Raw genomic sequence first — 27398 nt, 5'->3', positions numbered from 1 at the left:
ACCTTTCTTTTTTTTATTATTTATGTTTAGACCACCACGCCACCGTCGTTATTATGATACACATATATAATACTTTCGTAGACAAGATTACGTTTTCCGGAAGTTTCGTGAGAATTAAGAGTTATTTATGTATGTGGCGTAGTGATAAACTACTCTATTATTCGGTGATTGTTTTCGATCCGACCGGAGAAAAAAAACCCGTCTAACCCCGAGAGTGCCAAACGACATGCTTGTGCTTTAGACTTATCTCGTCGGCATTAATACGGCCTATTTTCTACTCGACGTATTTTACAAAGGCATTTCGTTTATTTAGCATTAATTTCCTCGAACAAAAAAAAAAACCGTGTTATTATTATTTTAAGACAATATCATCGACATAAACCACTTTTTATAAGTCATAAAATCGATGTATAATAAGTAGATAATACCAATTTTTTTAATGATAAATAATTAATTGATTCACTTTCACTTTATACGGTCTTAAACTCTTAACGTCGCATAACTTTTGAAAATTTATACATTTAATGCGTTGTATTAAATAATAAAGTAATGCTATAATATATACATTATACTTATTTGGGTATAGGTATATAATGACACCATTTACCACCAATAAATACAAGTACGGCTTGGTTTTTAATAATTACACATCAGCTGTAAGCCTAACACTATACCGGTTATACGCAAAAAAAATATCGAATTTTTGTAGCTTCCTCGTCGGAAAAAAAATGAAAAATGAATGCTCTAATTACCGTATTTCACTTGAATCAGGTCAGGATCGGTATCCGTTTCTAGAATGGACGAGGCTATTTGTCCATTACTCCTCTGGTGGACAATCACTTGTTTGTCGCCACCGGTCGGTTGTCGTGAGTTGCGTTTTCTACTGTTCGCCGTCTTCAGTTTGACAATCACGATGATTGTCAGCAGGATGAGCAACAGGCAAACGCTCCCTATCGTTATCAACACCGGTGACACTTTTAACACTTCGACGCCAAATCCTGTAAAAAGTCAATAAAAAACTTGTAAAACACGTTTGTGTATAGGCGTGCAATTCAACGAGTGGAAAAAATACAAATCGCGATTAACAATAATATATACCCGATGATAGCAACGTGCGTATTTACTATTTTACCAATTTGCTAACGGCAAATGATTGTTATTATTATTATTATTATTATTATTATTAAGTACTTTAAACTAACATTTCAAAACTAATAATCCTCTCGAAAACGTGAGTTAATACCAATATGTATCGTTCAATTGTTTATAAATACATATACCATACAATTTAACTACTGTTGTAATTGGTCCAATCATTGAACATCATATTTTTATGTATAAGCTCAATCCTCTGGGAATAATAATAATGTCCACAAAACCTTATACTTAATGTATATAGTGTTTAAGGTGTTTATTTTGAATTTAAATTTATCGTTATAATAATATTAGTGTTTAATATAAGATAATAATACGAATTCTATATTTTAAATATTTTAAACATTAGAATAGACAGTGCGACACTCTATTTTGTTATAATTTAATCCGATACTTTGACTATTAAGCGATAGAACTATTTGACGTTCAAAAGAAACTTAAGAAAGTAATTTAATAATTTATTATAATATTAACCCTGTTTATTTAATTAAATATAAATAAGAACGTAATTTACGAGTAGAAGTATAGTAGCATTTCTGAAAACTAAAGTATATACTTATAGAAGTCATTAAACAAATATAATATCAGTTATATAAATTAGTTATTTTTATAATGAATGAAATTAAAAAAAACAAATAGACTTTTCAAATATACAGATAAAATTTTTCTTATTAATTCAGTGTTAAAATTTCGTTGTACAGTATACAATTTAGAGAATACCTATGGCATAATGATAACGATAATAATTTCCATCAATTAAAGAGAGTTTTTTTTTCTTAAAAAATAAATATTTGACGAAATAATATGGCCTTAATATTTTTATAAAAAGTATCTTATATCATATATTTTTGTAGTCTGTGTGTTTTAATTTTCTAAGCATTATTTCATACGATTAGTAGAATTTTTAACACATTTCAGGAAATGTATTTAAAACGAAAAATTTTAATATTATAAAAATAACGAAATTTTTGGAGTCTTACAAGTAGAGAGCATATTTTTGTCACAACTCGAAAAATAATTGCTCAACATATACAGTTTAAAAGTTTTAAAAAAAGTGGTTACTGTTTTCTATAAAACACAATATTTGTATTAAAACATCGTCTCGACGGATGGCGTTAGAAATCAATATATTTTTCCCCCTATTGTTCTTATTACATCTTATGATAAAGACGTGTTATACGACACGTTAAAACTTTTCCAACAATATTCTGTGGTATTTACGAGTGTGTTTTGTAATATTATTCATTTTAAAAATAAAAAAAAAACGACTGTACATCATATATATTATATTATTCATATAAACATCCTGCAGTGTTAAGACTTCACGCGTTCTGTTCACAAAAATATAATATTTATAATAATATATTACCTAACTTACTTAACATCTGCAGCTATCGATATTGAATTTGTACCGTACTGTACGAATATAATAACATTAACTATTTCATAGTATAATATTTAGTATCATTATATTTCGCTTTTAGTTTTAAACGGTCACGCGGACGATTAAACAACGTTACGAAATGCATTAAAAGCTGCTCTTATATATAATATTATAAGATATATATGCACGTTAAATAATATAATATTTTAACATCGAACGAATACACCATCACGCGCTGTCATAATAATAATAATAATAATAATAATAATATATACTTAAACCACGGTATAATACTTGTCATTACTTTTAATGTGTCACGATGTGCAGCGTACGTGCGCGTATATTATAATATTATGTGCACCGCATTTCCGTATATCATAATGTATACATTTCTGAAGATTTTCGATGAGGGATTTTGCGTCGCCGTATAATGTTTTAACCAATCATAGCTAATTAAAGTTTACTTTGTGAGGATCTCGTACACTTGACAAGTTATACGTGCCCCATCGCCGTTCTATATTTGTGACATTAGTTTGCAATTAAAGACGTGGGCTAAGACGGACTTGGCGGCGGAGAGTGTTGCGACGCGGGTGCGGATGAGGTCGCGCGTGTGTGCGTACAAGCACACGCCGCTGCGGCACAGGTAAGTCGAATATTACAACGATGAGGATCCGCCGGCAAACTCGACAAGATTGAATTTAATTATGAATAATAAGCTTGGCAAAAGTTCCTTCGTACGCACCACCGCCGAAAGAGAATTGTGTGTCGTTTTTCGTTTAATATGCGCCGCGCGCGCTCGTTATAAATATTTTATTAAACGTTCTTCGCAAGTCGCCGCGGGACGAACGTCAACGCACACACACACACGCACACACCCACACGCATACAAGCACGACGATATCCGCGGAATTTCGCAACACTTTGGGCTTATGGAAATCTGTAGAAAAGAAAAAAAAAAGAGTCGGGGAGGAAAACATTATTGCGACTTTATTAAAAAGATACAGCAACGGTTGTTAATAATTAAACAGTAGAGTGCCGCACGACCCGTGGACAGTTTAATATAGGGTGCATATCATATTATATAATATTCGCATATTATAATAGCATTTATGTATACGGTGGCTTAAAATATTCACGTGAATCCTTGGAAAAACCGTAGGTAATACGATTTTTTTTTTTTTAGGAAAAAAGCTGGTTCGAGGACAACAATAGTGTCTCATCGTGTGGTACAATGCGGTAAGATTGAATTTTTATTTACTATAGAATGACATTTAAACGTCGTCGTCGTCGTAAAATCGAATAACTGTAGTCTATAGTGCTATAGCTTGAATATATAGTATATAGTTTATGTATCATAACTGGTTTAAAACACGCGCGTTGTAACGAGCCTATACATAATACGCTAGGATTCGAAAACCAATAACAATGTGAATATATTTAAATTTTACAATAGGTACACGAGACTCGCATAATTTTTTTTTTTTTTTTAAAGCCCCATCATAACTGAAAACATCAAATAAAATAATGATTTAATAATAATAGTACTCGTTACGGGAGAGAGATTAACAATCGTGGAAAGCCGTATACAGATCGTAATCGTATTTTTAAATTTTAATGAACACATTGGAAAAGTTCTGGCGTTGAAAGATTAGCGTTCTACGTATATGTTAATGTAGTGTATGAGATCCACCTCGATTCACCGCAGACTTCTTTTCAGTTATTCATTTTGTTTCCCCTCTCACCGAGTTCGCATACCCATCATATAATAATAATAATAATAATAATAATATAACGTCTTCTCGACGTTACCACTACCACCGGCCATATGACTATATATATATACACACGGCACACCTCCCATAGAAAATACCAACAAGGTAAATATGGCTTCTGAGAAGTCGACGAAAGTATCATACTACTACTTCGACTAGTAATATGATTCCTTTGTGCCTGTACAGCATCTTGAAAGTTTCAATTAATCCTTTTCTCGGAGACGCGCCCGTGTTCGAGCTCGCGCGCACACACACGCGTATAGGGTTTCGGTTCCCACAACACCTTTTCAGAGTCATTTTGTCCGAAACTATATATATAATATTGTGTGTATAGGCGCAGGTAAGCTTAACCGTTATTCAAGTTAAGCCAACGATTTTTTTCCCATTATGCTGACCTCTGTAGCAGCGGACGTGAATTATTTAACGAGTGCGCGTTTCTGTCACTGTGATACGCGCGATAAAGCCGTCTATATCACGGATTCGTCCATCGATGGCTAATTGGAAATGATATTTTAGATGTTTTTTTTTTTTCACAGTAGACTGTATTTGAGTACTGCTGTCTCATCCTCCAAAAATAAATAAACAAGCTTACAAAAAACGTATAGGTATTAACTATTAACACTATCCTAGACTTTTTTTTAATACATATTGTATATACGTCACCCGTGTTACGGTTTATACAGTAAGGACGTTTAATTTGAATTATAATAATTGCGAACCTTCTGAGACAGTGCATTGTAGTAATTTTATTTGCTATATTTTCAGTTTGGCGTCGTTTCGATAAATCGACAAAGATCGCTTTGTATATATAGTAATATATCATTGATTTTAACAATTAACAGGTGTAGCTGACAATATAATATTAAAATAGTGTATACGCGCACGACACACGTTTGTATACTAAGAACAACAGATAATCGTCTCATAAAAATTGTTTGGTTTTTTGAAATGATGATTTTAGTATTTATTGTTGTTCGAATAAAACTCTGTGTGTATACTACTATGGCATCACATTGTTTTTATTATAAAAAATCACAATATTACCAGATATATAAGACTACAAAATATACATTTATTCAGTGTTAACACTTCATAATATTGAATAAATGCATACTTATAAATGTATTATACATCCCAATGTTATAAGCTAACAATAATAATATTATATGTACGACGCGTAGTGAATAATCGTCATTTAGTTTGAAACATTGTTTTGGTTGCTTGTTTAGACTGATAAAACAATATCATACCGTACTGAAAGAACGTAATAAATTCGATCGCAGCAGTGTCGGCAAAGCATTATTATGATTAGAAAAACGCTATAGAAATATTTTTAACTGCTACGTAAAGATCAAGCGGATAAAAATTAACATTACGTAATAATAATAGCAGCCAATGAACGTAAAGGCGATCATTTTATAACTATTATTATAGGTACGATACAGTAAGTATATATTAAATACTACAGGTGAGCACAGCGCAGAAACAGCGTTGAATACGAATAATCAATAAAAAATAATCCTTAGAATCGTAATACGAAATAATAATGTAATATTTTAAGGTTTATGTAATTTACAATCGGAAAACAACGAAATAATACATTGAAATTATTGTAATTAATTAGATTAAATTAATAGTATTGAGACATTTTCAGAACTTGACGGATATACAACCATTATTGCAGCGCTACACAGTGTTTTGCAGAAATGAATATAATTATTATCGCTGGTGCGCGAAACAACAGTATTAATTTCATCGGAATCGGGTCTGGCCTCACTAACCCGACTCCACACGAACAAAAATCGTAAGAAAATAAAATAACAATAAAAAAAAAAAAAACTTTACGCATTCCTGCACTTGCGCCCTTGGTCTGACGACAACGAAAAGTATTTCGAGGCTATAAAAATTAGGTTAATTGTGTCGTTAAATGTGAAAATTAAACAACAAAAACAAGAACACTATAGCTGCGAGTTTGAGCCAGGTGAGGTCGTTCTTTTTTTTTTTTTTTTTTACAACACTTTGGTATCGATTTTGGTTTACAATTTTATTATGTGCTGCATATAGAGCAGCGCTCGTCGATACATCAAACCCAAAACCACCCGAGATGGCGGCGGCGGAGGACATTGACTGAAAAACTACGTGTACAGTTCTCGAACTCGTGAGCTACATCAACTACGTCGGTTAAACACGTAATATTATTATTAAAACTGCATCGTCTATCAAAATAAAATACTATTATTACAAACAAAGTCAATAGAATATAATATTATTATAATCATAATATTATAGTCTAACTTAACGTCGGTTGAATAAACTTAACATATTATATATTATAACTTATAGACACACGCAAAATATTTTTTTGACATTGTTCACTGATGATTTAAATCATTTTTTTGATTTATTACTTATGTTTAAAGTATTAAACATAGATTTATGTTGTATGTGTATAGATATTATACTATATTAAATTTAATATAATATTAATATTTTAATATACATAATATAATATTATATGATGCATTGTCATTCTCTCTTTTTTTGTAAAGTTATGTTACAATTATAGGGTTTAAGAGTTGAATACATCGAAGAGTTTTCAAATATCTTTTTCACGTAACAGTTGATGAAAATCAATTGTTTTAAATTACATTACTGTTGGAAAACTACTTGCAAGAATATATCTGGCTGAAGATTAAGGTGTAACTTCATCTAGTCGTCCGTCATTCAAACATTAACAAAGCATTAGTAAAGCTACAGAAAGTCAGTTATAGCATTAAAATATAGAAAAATATACTTTTGAGAATTTTTAACATAAAGCGATTTAATTTAAATCCATTTAATTTTCATTTCATCTGTTGAACAGTCAAAATGAATATATAATATACAGTTATAGTAACATTTTAAATATATTTATATATAATATCTTTAATAATATTTTGAGCACATTTAGCACTTATAAAAAGTCTACAGTATTGCATATTTTATTTCGCAGACAAATAACACAAATTAGTAACAAAAGAAGAGTTTAAACTAAATACACCATAAATCACAATCTAGCATGTTAGTGCTTTAAAGGTAATATAATATTTTTCTAAGATAGCTTATTGTGTGAGTATTATTGTAATGCGAATGTATAAATTTAATTCATAACATAACATAACATAACATAACGTATTAAATACTATAAAATTTCCATTAACAACTTAATTATGATATTCGAAGTACTTCTATTTTATAAAATACATATAAGAAAATGTACCAACTATTTAATAATCCCTAGCCCTAGTCTATACTTCAGTATGCTATGCATAATGACGAGTTACTTATTCAAACTTATTTCCCTAAATATTTTTTTTCTTTATGAAAACACATACAACTACAAAATTATGACTACTATGTTACCGTTTATAATATAATTATATTATTGATATTATCAAAAGTTGGGATAATTTATTATAATAATATGCAAGGTAAAGGTTTGTTTCATATTTTTATATACTTTGATTTAATAGGCATAATATCAAGTTGTTTAATAACAAATTATATAATTAATCGATATAAAAGTCACAATGGAGAATAGACGCAGACCCTAAACAATATGCATGTATTATTATTATTATTTAGTTTTGAGACCAGATAAATTAAATTAGTCGATACTTTCAGCTTTATGTCTAACAAAACCTTTTTTAGAAGATATTATTATAATATATTATGTATCATATAAATAACATTATTTCAATCTTTAGATTTAACACTCAGTTATTACTTATGACCTACTATGTGCTCAATGTAATATCTTCTTATCAGTATATTTTAGTATTGTACATATGGAATTATGAAGAATCTTCAATATGGTTTTTATCTACCTACCAAAAAATTATATTTTTATAACAAATATTAATTATTTTTGTTTATAGATTTACCGAAAATAGATAAAGGACAACTTAACAATCAAATCAACTATAATATTTGTCATGGTAGAAACACGGGATCGTCGTGCTTGATTATAGACAGGTATGAGACAGAAAGCCTTATAATTATTAAATCCCCGTACATACCAAATATTCATTTAGACATATTATTGAATGACAGGTATAACTTCTCTAATAACTGATGGAAATTATAATATACACCGTATGGATGCACGTTATGGTTGCAATGTCTAGATACAAGTATTATTCATATTTTATAATGCCATTATGACTATGATGTACACAATACGTATAATATTAAGATATCTCATTATAATTATATGGACGCATAAATGGATATTATACGACGTTAGTTAGCACGAATTTAATATGAATTGATGTATAATATTATTGCTATCAGATTTGAAACGGCAACAACCAGAGAACGTCAAGCAACGAAGTCAATTATTATGCTGCATTTAACCACGATGCATTAAGCATTTGCATAATTACAAACCGTCCTGTACGTCTCAAACTGTGAAAAACAAAATATAGCACCACGATTAAAGTAACATTTAGGAAAAGTATTTAATAGTTTTAGAAGCCTAAGCCTCAGTCCTCCCTCAACTTATACTTGTTTAAAAACAAGAATAAGTTTAAAACGTTATCACAATAATCCAAAAACCAGCGAGATAGGTTTTTTAGGAAAAACCGTGATCAATATCCCATCTAAAAACAAACGATCTATTTACGCGCGAGTGAAACCTTTATCTATGACTTAAAACATTTATCGATTTATCTTTGCCATCATAATATCATCGATAAACGTTATAATAATAATTGTAAAAACCAAAAATCGTTTGTAAAATGTATTTATAGGTACGTTTATCGTTGGGTATCTACTATTATTATACAAATTCTAACTATACGTATACAAATTACAGATAATCGGAGGACGGTACTCACCCATTTGGTTCTCGGAGCTGGGAAACGAAAATCTGGGCAGAGTGACGGCGGTGGACTTGCCCTTGGCGTTGACCGCGTACATGCGAGCCGTGTACAGCACGCCCAGAGCGACCTTTCCCAGCGAAAATCGCGGCGACGTCCGGTCCGTCAAGTTCCGGTACAGCTCCTCGCCGTCCGTCTGGCTGTCCAGGTTTTCGGCGTACACCTCCAGCACGAACACCTGCTGCAGGCCGCCGTCGTAGCCCGGTTCGCATTGTACGTCCACCGCGCCGTCCGTGTTGTTCCGAACAGTGCAGTTGTGCACCGATTGCGGTTTACCTGCACCGGAACACAATATTATGTCAATAATATTACAGGACAGGTAAAGTATTATACGAAATAGGTAACTGGTGTTCATATATAGTATATAAATCGTCGCCAAGTCATCTGAATTGTCTAAAACCCGCACACTTTGGGGGGGGGGGGTGAAAAAAACATTGCGCGACAAAACTGCGATTTAACATTTTACTCACGAACGAGTAATACCCGTACCCACACTTGGTGGGGTGGTGAATGGAGTGTGCGGATTTCGGGAATTCGATCGTTATTTTTTATTTTTTTTTTTTCATTCAACGTTATTTTAATTATTCGTTTTCTGTTTAACTTCTTATTTAACGTTAAAAATACATTAGAAATTTTATTTTCATATTTTTTACTAAATTTTACTGTCGTTTTTGACATTTTGATAGATGTAAAATCTATGGAACCTGTAGAATTCGTTGACCATATTATTCGGGTTATTTTCAATTATTAATTGTTAAACATAACTAATTTCTATTGATGTGTCTGGGTTAGATATTTAGAAAAAATGAAGATTGATATTTTCTATGATATTTATAGTATATATATTTACAGTATACATGAATATTGTATACCTGAAAGGTATAAACACATTAAGATTATAGCTGAGCATGTATTTTCATAAAAGCTTTGAATAGTTGCCATGCTTTGCCAAAACAATTACGGTAGACCGCACACCGTACTATAACTCAATATTATATAATATTGTTATTGAGGTTTTGTCACGGTATATAATAATCACGTACATCGCGTGCCACGTGGTATTGGTGATGATATAATTTTAATAATAATAACACAAGGCATCACTTGTAAAACGCTATCGATTTGAACATATAATACGGCAATTATAAAACATGATTTACACGCTTGTAGGCGAACACCATTTTTTTCCTTTTATTTTTTTTTATTTTTAGAAACGACTATCGACGAAAGCGTAATAATTATTACGGCAACAAAATGTTTTTTTAATATATTGGGTAAAAAACGCGTTAAATTATGTTGTCAGTGTTTTTAATCGATTTGTGTTCCGTTTTGTACACTACAAACTTTTGTTATTAATATTTTATTTTTCATTAAGAAAACTTGAACGGCCAAACTTACGTAAATAAAAAAAAAAATTGTCGAATGTTTTACGGTATAGTTTTTAATATAAAAACTACGTATCACTATATTATCTACCTACTACAATTTGTTGTCCGTAAGTACCAATTAAATATGGAACGTGTATTTATTTAAATGTTCCAATCGAAATAGTTGCGTGCTTTCACGCATATATGATGCTTACTGTACGTCATGTAACATTATTAAATATTATTTCCATAATATTATACTAAAAAAATAAGTGTGTAATTATAAAAAAAAATAATTAGCATCAGAGTATAAAAACTTTTATTAAATTAAACTAAAAAACCTATTTAAACCAAGAAACTTGCGCGGTAAGGTAGTATTGATTTAAAAAATGAAATAATAATATAGGTATAGTATGGTAAAAATTATAAATTGTAAATATAAACTATTATTGTAATTTAATATAAGCAATGTTTTTAGCAATCATTAAAATAACACTATAATATTAATCTATTAAATTAGTTTAATATCAATAATAAAAAAATTTAATTTCATGGAGTATACTCTTGTAGAGACAATATAATAGACTGATAGGCCTTCTCCACTCAGAAATCGTTCTTTGTTTGCAATAATGTATAATTGAATTCAATTTTAACATATACATTACGGTGATTCACCTGACACCTATACAGCAAAGTGGTACACCACCCTCTTTTTTCCTTTTATTTTCACTATGATGAAATACATCATGATAATACAATGTATATAGTTCTTTTTTATATGTTTTTTTCTTTGTTTTACATTGTGTACAAAATATAAAATGAATAACGAGATTAGAATAATTATATCGTATAGTCTTATAATAGTAATGTACTTTTATTATCATTACACAGTTTATTTATAAAGGTTAAACAGTTTTTATTCGTCGTGGCATAAATCATTTCTGAAATACATTAATATTATTTATTCAATTTGAAAATAATTGTTATTGAATATTACGGAAAACAAAAAAAAAAAAAAAAATCTGTTAAAAAATAGTAGGTAGTTGTGTCCTAAAGAGGACAAAAAAAAATTCTTTGAAAAGGTTAATTGACATTTTACATTTGTTTTTAATTGGTACACTTATGTAGGTGTTTTTAAAAGTACACAATAATATAAAATACAATAAAAAATTAACTCCTGAATAAACTATTTTGATATTCGAAATATGTAATATATATCGATAAATTATGGTTTGAGAAAATATGTCCATATCGATCTCTCGATGATTACTCTGTAAAGAAATGATATTGTCTCGTTTCTACTGACAAACCAAAATTCAGAAAGTACAGGACATTTTAGTATTTTCATTACCTAAATTATTATTTATCTATTTTTTTATAATATTTACAGACGTTAAATATAATACGTGAATTGAAAAATGCTTACCGGCGGCAACCATTTGAAATAGGCACGGCACGGACTGGTGGCCGACCCCGTTGGTTGCCCAACACGACAGCGTGCCATAGTCCAAGTCGGCGACGGGCGTGTACCTGAGCACGCTGAAAGTGCCGTTGGATATGTACCGTTCCGGGCCGATGTCGATCGTCTCGCCCGAATTGTTGAACTTCCACCGGAACCCTTTGGCCGGCGGATCGGCGTCCACCTCGCACGGCACGTCCATGCTTTCGCCCCGGGACGCGCCGATCACCATCACCCGGTCTGTTTTGCAGCCCGGTGCGTCTGCGGAAATGCGATCATAAATAAACATTGCGATTCGTATATTAAAGGTTATGTATAATATTGAATTTTCTATATTTGAACTGCGCAATATATGATGCACAGTAAAATAAAAATACCTGCGAACTCAAAAGTCACGCAGATTCCGAGGCATGGATAACGTAAATAATATGTAATTATAAACGATAGCTGATATAACATTATCGATTGGTAAAATGCAAAACGCTCCTCTGACTGTTCAAAAATTAAATATTTTTTTTTAATTTTTGGGACATGAGCAAAATTTACTCGTACAAATACTAACAAATAGAATCTAAATTATTATAATTATTTTTTATTATTATAAACAGCTCATGATAATTTCGGGATATTATAGGCAAAAATAAAATAAAATTTGATTTTAATACAAACTGCACAATTATTCATTTATTATTCATTTTTCTTCAGATGCTTTATATATTTTTTGAAGATATTATACTTAAAAAGAACATACGACCATTTTAATTCTGAGCATTTCCCATGAAAAGTGGAAAACTGTCACTTACCCATTGTTGCCTATTACCAATCTGCATGTAATTTCAGATAAAAAACAGGGTGGATTCTTTTTATAATCAATGACAATATCAAAGCTTGGAATCTGTGGTATTTGCATATCATCAAAACATTATAAGTAAGATATAAATAAATAAATAAATAAATAAACAAGAAGGATATAAATTGGTTTCGTGATTCATACTATCATACTAAAGTGAAGTTAAATGTGATCTTAGATTATTTAATGATATTTAGAATTACAATACTAAATATATTTTTCAATGTTTTAGAAATTTATATATTTATGTATATTGTATATACGTATACTGCATAGTTATTTTTATCTCATTAAATTTATCTAAGACTAATATTTTAGTCCAATTATTGTTTATTGTTTATTATTATTATTAGTAGTAGTATAGTATAATATAATATATTAGATACTTTTTAATATTATATATTAAAAAATGTATTATTTTTACCATTAACTCAATGTCTCAACAATTTTTTGTTTATCAGTTTTCTGTTTCTTTTTTTTTTAAAGCACATACTTTAGATTTTATAAGGATATATTAAATTGTGTCTATATCTTTTTTTTGGACACACAGAATAGTCTTTAGATAGTAGATACTCATGAAAAAGTAGTTTTAGTTTTTCAGGCAGGCTTATAAAATTATTTTTTTTTTTTCATGGTGAATCCACAACGTTTCCAATTTTCTCTGAGGACTCGTTAAAAAAGCAATAACATTTTTTTTAATTTTAATACATTTGAATTGCTAGTTATAATTTAAAAAATTACAATTTTTAAACAAGCGGTTTTTAGTTCTTTTTTTATTTAGGCAATTATATATCTGTCAGTTATTTTACTCTAGATTTCGTATGTATAGGATGCTTTAGATACAGAGTTTATTATTCTTAAATATATTTTTTTCAAATATCGTTTATATTGCAAGTAAATTGTGTTCAGAAATTTCAAACCAAAATCACCATCGTTCGATAAATGTCGGAATGTCGTAAATTACAATACCATTCGATTACGACGTGTCAAACACGATCTTATTTTATTTTTATGTAAGTACCTATATAGTATTTATGTTTAACGCATATTTTTCAAACAGCAAAATACGAGCTGTGCGCGGGTGAATATGTTGATGAGGGTACAGCATTAGCGCAAAATAGACGTATATTAGGCATGTATTATAAATTTATAATATAATATAGATAAATATTGTAAAGCTATGAATTGGAATTTAATTAGGGTGTATTTGTTTTATGTACACCCAATCTGCTGGTGAGTGTAGATTCATATTTACGTTTTATGACGCCGAGTCAATATTATTTCAATCTTGTAACAGCTCAAATAACATTTTATTATTATTAGACTCATATCGCTCGATTATGTTATTGCGTTTCGTATTAGTGTCAATACATATTATACACACGACGGTTCACAAGGTATACGCGTCCATATTTTTTCATTCCATAATGAATTTATTCATTTACCGATTTTTAGAATGCTTATATTATACATATTATTGTATAAATAAGGAATACGTATTTAAATATTTAGATTTTTTACCATTTATAGAGTGTTTTGTAGCGATACCGACTTCATTTTTTTTCAACTGAGAATCGTTCATTTTCCTGTAAATATTGTTAAGCGAATAACTTTTTTCTAGATGATGATGTATCTAAATCGAAATCAAAACGAGTAGTTTTTTAATAATTTAAGTGTATGTACCAAGGGTATAAGGTATAATAGTATAAGATATAGAGGTTATATGAGTTATAATGATAAAAAAATTGTACAATTTTTAAATTGTATGTTCGAGTATAATAATACAAATAGTTGACTATCATTTGAAAAAAATAAGTATATAATATAGTCAGTATTTACACTTATTATTATATTATATAATACAATTTTAAAGAAAAACACTTTAATGAACACATGGGTGAATCATATTTGTATAATACAGTAACAACAAAGTTTATTAAAAACGTTTTTAGATATTATGGTTCATCATGCTAGTTAAAAACTAAAACAAATTATGATACTATATTATATCTTACATAACAATGCAAAAACAAAAAAGTAAAAATACCTACAGGTTTAAAAAATAAACATAGAACGATAGAAACAACGCAAACACTTTTAAAGTTTTAAAACAGCGTGAAAATGCATTTTATAGTGGACTGACTCTGACTGGTGTTCGTTATTCTCGGAAAACTGTTTTCAATAAAACAATAAAATGTTGGCAACTTTGACTCACAATACCTATACACTTAAACACACGGTATCTCAGAGCAAGGGGTTTATAAGACAAACCAAGGCAAACATTTTGTAATAATATACAGTAAACACTATATACATTTTTATAAAATTGTATGTTTTGCAGATGGAAAAACGCTTCGAGCACAATAACGTCAAATTTCACTTTCAACTGACGCCCTATCGTCATTTTTTAAACGCCGAAATCTAAGTGTTTGGGTAAGTCTACAATAATAATGTACTATGATATTATTTTTTGTACCAACATATCATAATATATGTGTGGAAATGAAAACTGGTTAAAATCTTAGTAGTTAGTGTATAATATGCTACCGGAAAAGATGATAATCAGTTCATGTTGACAATGACTAGACAACAACGAAAATGTCTGATTTAGTAAGGAATTGTAATAAATGACTGGTAACTACGAAATATCCAACATTGCCTATCCTTTCCAGTCATCCAGTCGTTGTCAACAATGACTAGGATATCACGACAATTCCTGAATTATCATCTTTTCCGGTAACATAATATATACTTAACTGTGTGTAACATTAGCTTAACGCTGTTATAATATAATTAGATAAACGAGTCCGCTAAATCGTATGTTATCCTATTTCTATAATATGTTAAATCGTGACAACGACCTGTAACAGTGGTAGTGTGATTCGGTAAAATATTTACCGAGTTTTTATACGGAAAGAACCGTTATTTTATAATATACGCGTTAGGGAAAAATAATTGCCTTTATATTTTGTGTTTTAACAACAATAATCAAAAATAATAATAATATTTATTGCAATAATCGCAATAAATCATCAGCCTTTACGGCGCAATCGACGATACATCGGAAAACGGTACTCCAGTCGGTATATATACCGAGGTGTGCCTGTGTAATATTATCGAAACGGGTGAGTTTTGTGTGTGTGCGAGTGCGTATGATTCTACGTGAGGGTATTTCGTGATAATTTGGATTTTAAGCGCTTAAGTATAATAGTGCGTGAAAACATAAAATAATAAACATTTTTTTTTTGTCAATGTAGCGCATAATATAATACCAGAGTGTTTGTTTTGTAGTAGTATCAATGTTCAATAAATTCAATGTATACATAATTTTCGACCACGTCGTTATATTATAGAGAAACCCCTAGAGATTTAAACAAATGCTTTCGGACAAACGTACCTATAATATTATTATTACTATTATTATTATTATTTTAGTGTAACGGGTGGAATAGGTACCTAAGTCGTGAACACAATACACTACACCCGTACAATTAAGTGTATTTATTTTATTTTTGGTCATAAAGTAATGGGTCGCATGGTACATTAAATTGAAACATTACAGTAAACTAAAATAAAAACAAATAAACACTAATGGCATGATAAATGTCATACCCTGAGTTTTAATAACACTGTCTATTAGAAAGAACGGTTTTAATCCATTTTTTGTCAACCATTTATAAAAAAAAATAATGTTTTTAAAGTTTTTAAATAATTATTATTATATTAAAACGTAACATAATTTATAACTGGTTTCAGACGGTAATTTATTAGAACTCGAACAAAAAAAAAAAAAACCACATAAAATATAATAATATAGTGTCCATCTAATATAATAACACAACGTTATTCATTATTTTCTATTCTATTATATTGTTTACCTGCTTTCATTTATATATATTTTAAAACAACTACTGTGGTACACTTAATCTCCTTCTCTCTCTGCCCGCAGCTGTGTATTGTGTTATTTATATTACGAAGACTTAATTTATTACCGTATCACGTAAAACACATACGACTCGAATCGTACGAAGTCGGTATAATACGAACTCGCGTATTATTACGTATGCATTTCTTTTTGAGATTTTATCATAGTAATGGAATAATATTTTATTATCTTCAGATGAACATCGTTGTAAAAGAGCCGAGAGGGCTACCGCGCAAGTGCACACACATACACATGTACATCGATGTTATATTCATTCGACGATAAGCAGAGATAGGACGAGGAATTTTTTTATTATTATATATATAGTCGGTGGCCGGTCCCGTTCCGCGATATGGTAATAATATTGCATTACAACTGTACGTTTTTCATTCCAAACATTCGACCCGTTTATTCATATAGCATACTAGGCTCTTCCCCGTGTTACGCACACACACACACACACGAGTACGTATTTACATAACGTCGGATCTCTATCACACACACACTCTCAATTTTTCATTTTTTCTTTTTTATTTATTTGATTTTTCGAAAACGGTTTGAGCAGACACGAGTCATATAATACTATGCCGACGCGTAGTCACCGCTCTCGAAATATTTTCTATAATCATACTCATAGGCACTTGGTGGGGGTTGGAGATGAGAGGTTAGGTAACTGTCCACCTCGATATTTTATAAAATGTATTTATTAGGTATATTTTAGTCTCAAAGTAACTTTAAGTATACCTACGATACATCGATACAAAATAAAGTTCCCCCCCTCGTAAAAATTTCCCGAGTTACGAATATTTATTAAAACGCGTACGCTCTGCCGGTAGACCTACCCGTCGGTTACACATTACAACGATACGAAATTCATTCTACAATATTTAGTTTAAGACATAATATCGTAATAAAATACACGAGTAGCACGAGTATAACGAGTTCGCGAGATAATATTTTAAATTTACAATAAAATCTGGCGCATCGGCAATCCGTGCATCACCCTCGCGAGACCGACATCGACGTAAATAACTGAAAATCGGCAGGGTTCGTGTGGGTATAATATTATTAATATAATATGTGTGTGGGTACCTACATAATATTATTATACGAGTAGTACGGCCTCCGTGTTGTACACAACGGCGCCGTCGTCTGTAGGCGTGAGACCGTGTGTGTTAATTTCGCGCGGGTATGTGCGAGCGAAAATACCACAGAGTTGACCGCGGAAATGTTCGTTCTTAATTGATGGATGGGTCCCTTCCGAAAACGATTCATTATTTCACGCACACATTCGTCGAGACACGCGCGTCCCCGGAGTTGTGGACGTGTTATTGGAAAATCCGGATTCGCTGGCCGTATACCTATGTTTTGTGCGGTATGTCGACGACCGGATATTGCGCACTGTTTGTCGGAAAAACTTATTAAACGTCGTGGGTGGATACATTGTACGAATTATATAATAATATGTATTGTGCGTTGCGTCTGGACCGACTGCCGGTCGGCGTTCCGTTTCTGGCGCAAAGTATCCGTGGCAAAATGACGAGTTAGGTATGTTTATGAGATTTGATATGCCGTGATCGCAGCAAACGTCGCGTAAAACGCCAGTTACAAGAAAAAAAAACCCATCGCGATCTTCTCGTAGCGACCCAAATTCATCTCAGTAATATATATTAGGCCATTCAAGGAGGACAGGCATAATCGAGACAATGACAATAATAGTAATTTTTTTTTACAGACACGGTACACATAATTGGACACACGGTTTTAATCGTTATAACTTAATCGATCCCCAATAGTTTACACAATAACATATCTTCACATTTATCATAATAATAATTACACTATAAAATTGGAAAAATGTGAATCATTTAGCTGTAAATCTACGGTGGAGCTCTATAGGTATGATATACCTATATGATTGTATGATGGCGTAACGTACAGTGATTTAGAATAATATTAATTTTTCAACATAATATATTGTCATATTTTTATTACCAGACGTAGCCAATCCTAACAGAAGCTACAAAGATCAGAAAATTCGACTTACATATGTATATTGGTAAGGTTCTAACATCGTTCTCATAACAGTGTCACTCGACACTTGCCGGAAATTCGTGTGAAATAGGAAAAAGCTCATCTTTCTATACGAACTCCGTTAACACTACCAGTCATATAGAAGTAAACAACAGTGCACTTCAACACAATAGTATATATGAGTTTCCGGGATCATCGTTAATGTTAATTTACAAAACGGATTTTTTTTTTTTTGTTTTTTCCCTCGTCAGCGTTCTACAAAACAAATCGGATTCCACAACTACATTTTAACATTTTCCTCCCTTGACTCGTTTTCTTATGGACTGGGACTTTGTGACATTAAACAATAACTACACGAGATGAACTCAATAATATTTACTTAAATTTTCAGACTCGACCGAGACGCAATGTAAACGTCGAGAACGGTTAACGGAGACGTGGGGTAAAACATGAATCATTTTATAGTGATTTGTACTGACTGGTACGAAAAAAATAAATATATCGTATGGCCCGTAGCCGTGGCGGGATCGATTATGATTACTTTTACTTAGCCACGAGCGCATACTATAATAATAATAATAATAATAATAATGGCATAACAATAACAGAAATATTATATTGTCCGGCGCCCCAAGTAGCGCGCTTGCCGCATCCAAAACAAAACGGATGGGTTTTAGGTACATCCGGCGGCGGAGTGAAATGTTCATATAACCGGCCACGGTAGCCACCACTGCCGTGACCCGTCAAGGAAATGGGGATATTTTTTTTCGTCCGGTTCGTATTTTTATTTTTTTATTTTTGTTCAAAAATGTTTTTATTTATTGCAACAATAAAGGAAACACGACGCGCGGGGACCGGGGCAGTCGCGGAGGAAGCTCCGTCGGTATGACCGGAACCGGCGAAACTACGTCGGGGGAAAGGGTTAAGTCGTGAAAATCCCCTCGGCACCCCTTACCGTCGTCCTACCGCATATAAATGTACGCGCACGCGCCCCCAAAACACACACATAGGCATAAGTATAGGTGTTTGTTAGTGCGTTTGTTTTAATACACGTATATACGGCAACGGACACGCGTGCGGCGCCACGTGTGTGCGTGCGTACGTATATTATTTTGTCGGGAAAACGATAACTCAAGTGGAACGAATTAAAAAATAATTTGTTTTCAGCTGGCGGCGTTTCCGCGTGATAAAGATTCGTTCTCCGGCCGTATACAGTTCCGGTGGGTTTATTTTAGGGCCACGTCCGCAGATTGACCACACAATAATAATTGTTAGCTGCAGTGCAATTTCTGCTATCGGAAACGGTAGGTTCCGTTCGGTTTTCGATATACGGCTTGAAAGAGTATACACTTTCTGACTGTCACGTGACAGAGTTTTTAAATATTTTCAAAACAATCGATATGAAATCAATCCTTTGAAATATTTAATTTTTAAGTAGTCGTATATGTATATTTGTTAAATACTATTATAGTAATTGATCAGTAAACTATTATTATTCTTCAAACTTATTTCAAAATTTCGATTTCGAGTTTTACGAATACGTGTTCCGTTATATTGAATAAGGATACGATACAGATACGAAATTGTATTGTATTGAGATTATTTTGTAAAACGTCTAGCTGGTGTAAGTTAAATTTCTAGGTGTTGATTGATAAGAGAAAATAAAATAATTATAATTGCTCTACAATAAAAAAAAATATATGTTATCTCGAGACAAATAACACGTTAATTATTTGTATGCTAAACAATGAAAAAAATTGTCTTTTGAAATGGCAGTTAACAATATGGTCAAACAATATGTGCTTTGTGGTACAAAGATAAAAATTAAATTAATTTTAAAATGTCACGATTGCGTTTGGACAGATACTTTTCAAATTATTCGAATTTCCGAGAGTTTCAGAAAAATAATATTATCTATTTGGTATAGCAATAATACCTAACCTTTTAGAAATGTCATGAGTTTAAAATATAATACATATAATATATATAATATTGGTGTGTATCGGTTTAAGTGTACCCAAGGTACACGAGAAAATCAGCGTTGGTGTACCTTACTTTGTAAACTAATTTAACCGAGATGAGCAATCCGCCTGTAGCGGATTGGACACAGCATTTGGTACGTTTTTGAAACATGATTTAGAGTACTTTCAAAACTTTCCTAATAATAATATCTCTAAAACAATCGCTGAAATGTTCGTCAAAATCATTTTAGTAGTTATTGTATTTATTTTTAATCTCTCCAATTAAATCTAATACTTCGATAATAACAAACGATTTGTATTTAGAGATTATATAAAAGCCTCTTATTTATTTATTTATTTAAGTTCGATAAAATATGTTTATTAACATGGCACATTTCGATTTTCGTAAGACGGTTTTTGCTAAACCAAAGTTTTTGGAATGTAATCCACCCTGTAAACGAGTTAAAGAACCTAACCTAACCTACTACTTTTGTTGTCAACTAGTTCAGTAGTGTCTAAGCCTATAAATTCTATACGCGCATGTTATTTACATTTATTTATGTGTATAGTTAAATTGTTATGTATACATTACATTTTATGCGTAGACTGAGTTCGTTGCTGAACGATTCCCCTTCGGAATTGGTCGCTCGACAAGCGTATCTGCCGGCAACGTTTCTGGTCACTCTCTGCAAAACCAAGTTGTTGTCGCTTTTCATTGTTCTGGCAGACGAGTTAAGGTTCAACGTGACCCCCTGAAATCAAATATATTTATTAAAAAAATTGCATGAATAATATATATTGCATACGTTTTACAAATCAAATTATCAACATCCGAATGTATCACAGATGCTTGTATCGTATGCGCAGACGGTGAGTACTATTAGCGCGAATCGCTATACAAAACTAACTATAGTTAAATCAATTCATAATAAATATAACACGTCGAGAAACGCGAATTTATTTAAAATTTAAAACGTTAATTATATATTATTATTATATAATGTGCATTGTGCGTACAGCATAGATTGACATCGGATTTTGCACAAGTGATGCAAGTGCCGAGTTTATATTTTACCACAAAGGCGAGTCGTGTCTATATGTATACGCGTTCAAGTACATTGAATATTTCACCGTTACTTCATCAATACCTAATAAATATTAATAAAATATTCAGTTTCGAGGACGCCCCTTTAAACATAGAGGACAGTTAATTTATTTTTAATGGAAATAACACCTTAATATTATATTAAATTTAAATTTTTAATAAAGAAAAAAATATCGCGTGAACAGATAAAACGATACGGGATTAAATGGAGGGTTTGCGATAATATACATTATAAAAGAAGTCGGCGGTGGCCGTGCGTATTTTTTATTTATCATTTTTACACTTTCTTTACATATCTATATACACATGCTTTGAAGTGCCATTGAGAATAAAAACCGCTCATCTGAAAATGTAAACAGATTTATAAAATCACTAAGTTAGATCTCTCCCTTTTTACTAATAAATACATACATAGTGTAACAGAATGACTTGGGAAATGATGAAAACTCTTTTTTCTAATTAATATTTTTTAATTACATATTATATAGTACACCTTGCGTAAAGCAAAAATTGTATTTATTTATACAGAAAATAAAAATGATTAAATTTGATTATTTATTTTTGGAAAAAACTCTAATTCGCCAATATGTATTAATTTTGTTCATACGTTTAACTTATATTAATTCTATATTTTTATTTATTAGGACTTTCTGTTTATAAACGGTAGTATATCTATTTATAAGATAAATCACCAACACGTTTAACTTTAATACTGCATTTTTATAATTTAAGGTTTTTGAAATTCTTAAGTATACCTACTTGGACTATTATTTCAAATATCTACTCAGATTTTCCTTATCGTACATTATAATTAAAAACAAAATTAAAGCTAAACCAACATTCATTTTTACACAATGCCATATTTTGAATTCATTAATATTATTAAAATTTAATTGAATAAAATTATTCTAAGTAATTTTAATAACTTAGGTACTTGACTGAGTTTAACATAATAGAAAACATTTTATATTTTGTATAACATCAGTAAGAGTAATTTATTCTTAGTAGTTTATTATACTAACCTACTTTACTTTAATATTACTCATTCAAATGTATAGGAATTTTTAAAAGTTCATCTACCAGTTATTTGCGAACATATATATTATAGTAGTTCTAATATTAAATACATTATGCAATACCACAGAATGATTCTTGAAAAATTAACGACTATGGTTTTATCAACACATACAGATTTCAGAATATTTGAAAATTCCTAAAACAATAATTTTATTTTTTAACGAACGCATCTATAAAAAAACATCAACGCTTTCATGCTTCATAAACAACCCTATATATTTTGAGCTTTATCCGTAAACAGACATAAATATAGGTAAAGTCCACGCAAAAGTTATTGAATTTGGCGTAGCCGCCGCGTTATAAAATCCCCCGAAAAGCGTACGCCTCTGCGTTCGACACCGCCATCGCCTCTATACTCGCGTATACGACACGGTGTCTTCTTCGGCCCACTTCATTTTCTTCGAAAAACAATAATAATCTGACAAAAGAGAACGAGTCGGTACGAGCGAAGAAGAAAAACAACAACAGCAGCAAAATTGGCGTTATCCAAAATTTAATAGTACACAACACGTTACACCGTTCCACCCCCGTCGACACACAAGTGCTCACGTTCTATTATCCCCGCTGGAATAATGGAACGTGTATAGAATTTTTGGTTTATGTGTATTGTATAACTTATATAACTTACCTATCACGATTCAGACATGACAATAATGCTAGTGTAAGATACAAAAATGGTAATGCTACATGCGAATCGGTTGTGAAGTTAGTCGCACTTGTCGAAATAAAATAATATTTTTTTTTCCATTACACTGCGCACACACGCAAGTACAAAATATATGCTCCAAGCGTTTTATTAATTTTTCCGGCTTTTTTTTTTTTTTTTTAGTTGCGAATTCATAATAGTCTAAACATTTTTATATATAATTACCCTTATCGTTGAATACAAACATAATATTATCAACATAGTGACCTACTCCACTCGAAGAAGTACACTCGATAAACCCACTATTATGTAACATAATATATACTACGAGTATATAGCATGGTTTTTTTTTTTTTAATTGCATTAAATATTTAAAACAGCCTATAAATATATCTATTATGAATCATTTATTTTTATTACTTGTCGCAGCGCATCATATTGATCATATTGGTAACTAATGTAACTTAAAATATTTATTTAATTTGAATTTAAAGTAAACGATACCCATCATATCATACCAACAATCCGAGAAAAACGCTGTAGAGTATTTATTTTTATGTCACTAGTTAATCGTTCATTATATAGTAGTATTATAGGAAGTATTTATATATTAAAAAAATATTCTTTTGTTTTCATTCAGTGGTTATCATAATATTGTGTAATTGTGTATTGTAAAAATATGTCGTCAAAGACTAGCAAGGACATATCATTTTCATTTTATTTTCTTTATTAACCGGCCGCTAAGATAAAAGATTATACTCAAGATGGTTTAAATTCTTTTATATTATAACATCTTAAAATTGCATTTTTCAATCTCAAAGTCGTATCAATGAATTCACGTCATGCAGGAAAAAAAACATTATTTTTAAAATAAGTAAGACGTATAGCTATGTCGTTTGAACGAACCTACTTTTACTGACTTAAGCTTAGCTTACATTTTCATTTCTTTTTTTTTTTTTTAGTTATACCTAGTTAATTATCGAGGTTGAAAGGTGAACAAATATATTATGACATAATATAAGCTATTACTGTGTTAAAATAAAATCGTAATAGTCCAAAAATAAATAGATTTAAATTCTATATTTTTATTTGGAGTCGTACACCAGTAGGGTTTATATTAATTTTTCATGTATGTATAACCTGCCTAAATTGCAACAGAAAAATAACTATGTAAGTACCTATATAAATAAATGATTTAGCTAATAACTGCATAACACGCTTAATCACATCAAAAAAAATGAAGAAATATGCGTATCTATTTTAGTGAAAAGGGTGACTATAATATGAATTATTCTATTATTGTAATATAGCAATAAACAATATAACATTAGTTTAAATTGAATATTTATTATTCAATTATTGAAATTGTAATAACGATCAAATATGATTTTGCGCGTACCTATAACGCCCTCCAAATTATAAATGTCTTGCTTTTCCCTTGTAATGTCCACAGTAAATATAAAGGCGTATTTTTTAAGTGCACGCTTTAATTTGTTATTTTTATTTTTCGAATAGAATAGTATAATTATATTATAAGTATGTGATTTAGGTTAATTTAGGTTGAACACTAATATTTTAGTTAAAGGCTTTAACCACACGACAATGAGACAAATCCGATTAAAATGTCAATATTAAGACATAAATAATTTAAATTTAATTTATAAACAGTTAAATGACCTTATCACCTATATCAAGTATTACTATATACTTTCGCATAGAACGTGTAACGTTGTAGATTCGTTTATCTAACCTACTTTAGTGCTTAATTTATACTAAAATCATGCATAACATGATTTTATAATATGACATATCATTTTAATGTTTATTATTGTTTTACGGGATATGTATAGATGGTCGGTAATTTAATTTTCTATTCAATATCGTAACAACACTATTATAATTAAAATAAAAACTACATATACCTATTACCTACCCAGGCTATCGGTATATTATAATATATGACTTGTTTTTTTACTATTTTCATAAGATTTAATAATATCGATCAAAAAGATAAACTTTTAATTCCTCACCGACAGACGAAAATGTCAATCACCGTCAGCTCTTAACTACCTACCGATATTTTGTCCTAAATCGTATTAGGATATAAGTATAGAATACTCGTCGTGGGAATCGCGTTAATTGGGGTGGGGTTATTATTTCTTAAGCCTTTAGATAGCTATACCCTTGTCATACACAATTTCGTAGATATTATAACATTGATATCATAATTTCCTACGGATATCGCTTTGTGTCCACAATTTATTAAGTACACCTTCCCAAATAAATACTACTGTGGAGACTGATAGCTGATACTTTGCGGTATAATAATACGGGTAATTGTACAAGTTGTACAAGTGCCTATAAGATCACCACAGTGTCTATAATTATTTTATTGTCGAAATCGAGTTTGAGAAAAAGACAGAAGCAATAATTATGACGAATATAATTTTATCTAAAAAAAAAAAATAAAAATAAAATTGCAGAACTTCAGTCATTAAACACGAAAACCATATCGTTTGTATCTAATTGTTAAATTTTTTTAATCATTTTACCTATAATATAATAACCCGTTTTTATATACCTTGCAATTTCGCTACGAACGTATCTGGTTTCCGTAGTGTAGTGGTTATCACGTGTGCTTCACACGCACAAGGTCCCCGGTTCGATCCCGGGCGGAAACATTTTTTTTATTTGCCAATTTTTTTCTTTTAAATTGCACGTTTATATAACATTTTAGTTATTATATAATATTACGGTGATATTTCAGGTGTATTAAATATTTTTTAGTCAAATCTATTTTATCAAAATTCGTTTTACTAAATTTACGAGTTAAATAACCACATAATGATTAAAATATTGGAGTAAGTTCGATTAACTTAGATTATACTTATATAATATAACAATATAAATACCACCTATAAGTCATCAAAAAAATATAAATTACTTTATAATAATATGTTAAGAATAATAATATATAGTGTCCAATATAAATGTTAATTATTTATTACAGATACTTTTTGATGTACACAGTGTGTAATTAAGTAAGTAGGTACAAATGTACCTGGCAAATGTATATATATCATGTTATATAATATATATTGATGAATGGTCGACTAACCAATGAATTTAAAATACAGCATGTGAATGAAGACTAAACTTAAGAGTATTAAAAGTGTAAAGGTTGGGAAATACTTTTTTTCCAGACTAGAATGATAAAACGTCCCGTGAATTTGCGCACTTTTAGGATGTCAAAGAAAATGTTTCACCGTGAAAAGGTTCGGTCTTTTTCGCTCCATCTTTACGAGGGCTAATAATATTTAAAGAGCACATTCTGCTTTAGGTGTTTTTTTGTTAAAAATTGTGTAAAAAATTACTTAAAAGAACCTAGCCCGCGTGTAAAAAGTTTAATTTAACGATGAAGTCGGAACATTCATAATGGGCATGTGAATAACGGGAGAGTGAGAACTTTAAGAGTTTTTATCCATCTTTTAAACCTAATTTATTATAATAATAATGTTGAGTTTTTTTTTTTTTTTTTTAATTATTTGCTGTCAAAATAATATTTATTTTAAAACTATTTTTTTGTTCTTGAGTAATTTTTTTCAATTTAAAAGTGTCTAGAGATTTTTATTATCATTATTATTATTACTTTATTTTTTGTGAAATCATTAAAGTTCCACCCTTTACTCATCCATTTGGAAAAAAAGTTTTGCTTTTGATTTCCAGGAGCTAATTGCTATTTTT

At 30.5% G+C, this 27398-nt stretch overlaps 1 protein-coding gene, 1 long non-coding RNA gene and 1 other non-coding gene across 7 annotated transcripts in view; 2 read left to right on the top strand and 1 right to left on the bottom strand.

Annotated features, from left to right (window-relative positions):
* LOC114130276 (B-cell receptor CD22-like) overlaps positions 1-27398 on the bottom strand; it is a 332047-nt gene that overhangs the window by 5457 nt on the left and 299192 nt on the right. For all 4 annotated transcript variants that reach the window (XM_050204078.1, XM_050204079.1, XM_050204080.1 and 1 more), the window contains 4 exons: positions 21419-21578; positions 12024-12317; positions 9189-9506; positions 753-998 (listed from right to left, as the gene is read on the bottom strand). In XM_050204078.1, the coding sequence (XP_050060035.1) occupies positions 753-998; positions 9189-9506; positions 12024-12317; positions 21419-21578 (1018 nt within the window). The remainder of the gene's footprint in view (positions 1-752; positions 999-9188; positions 9507-12023; positions 12318-21418; positions 21579-27398) is intronic.
* On the top strand, positions 6063-8774 carry LOC126551230 (uncharacterized). Of its 2 annotated transcripts, XR_007605095.1 has the most exons (4): positions 6063-6292; positions 6376-6500; positions 8229-8325; positions 8404-8774. It is a non-coding gene; the product is annotated as an uncharacterized LOC126551230 (long non-coding RNA). The 2 variants fall into 2 exon arrangements; XR_007605096.1 differs by having other exon boundaries at positions 6271-6500.
* Positions 26263-26335, top strand: Trnav-cac (transfer RNA valine (anticodon CAC)). Its single transcript has one exon. It is a non-coding gene; the product is annotated as a tRNA-Val (tRNA).

This window comes from Aphis gossypii, chromosome 3 (genome assembly GCF_020184175.1).
Source record: "Aphis gossypii isolate Hap1 chromosome 3, ASM2018417v2, whole genome shotgun sequence".
In the NCBI taxonomy this organism is placed as follows: Eukaryota; Metazoa; Arthropoda; class Insecta; order Hemiptera; family Aphididae; genus Aphis; species Aphis gossypii.
This window is presented reverse-complemented; position numbering and strand designations above follow the sequence as displayed.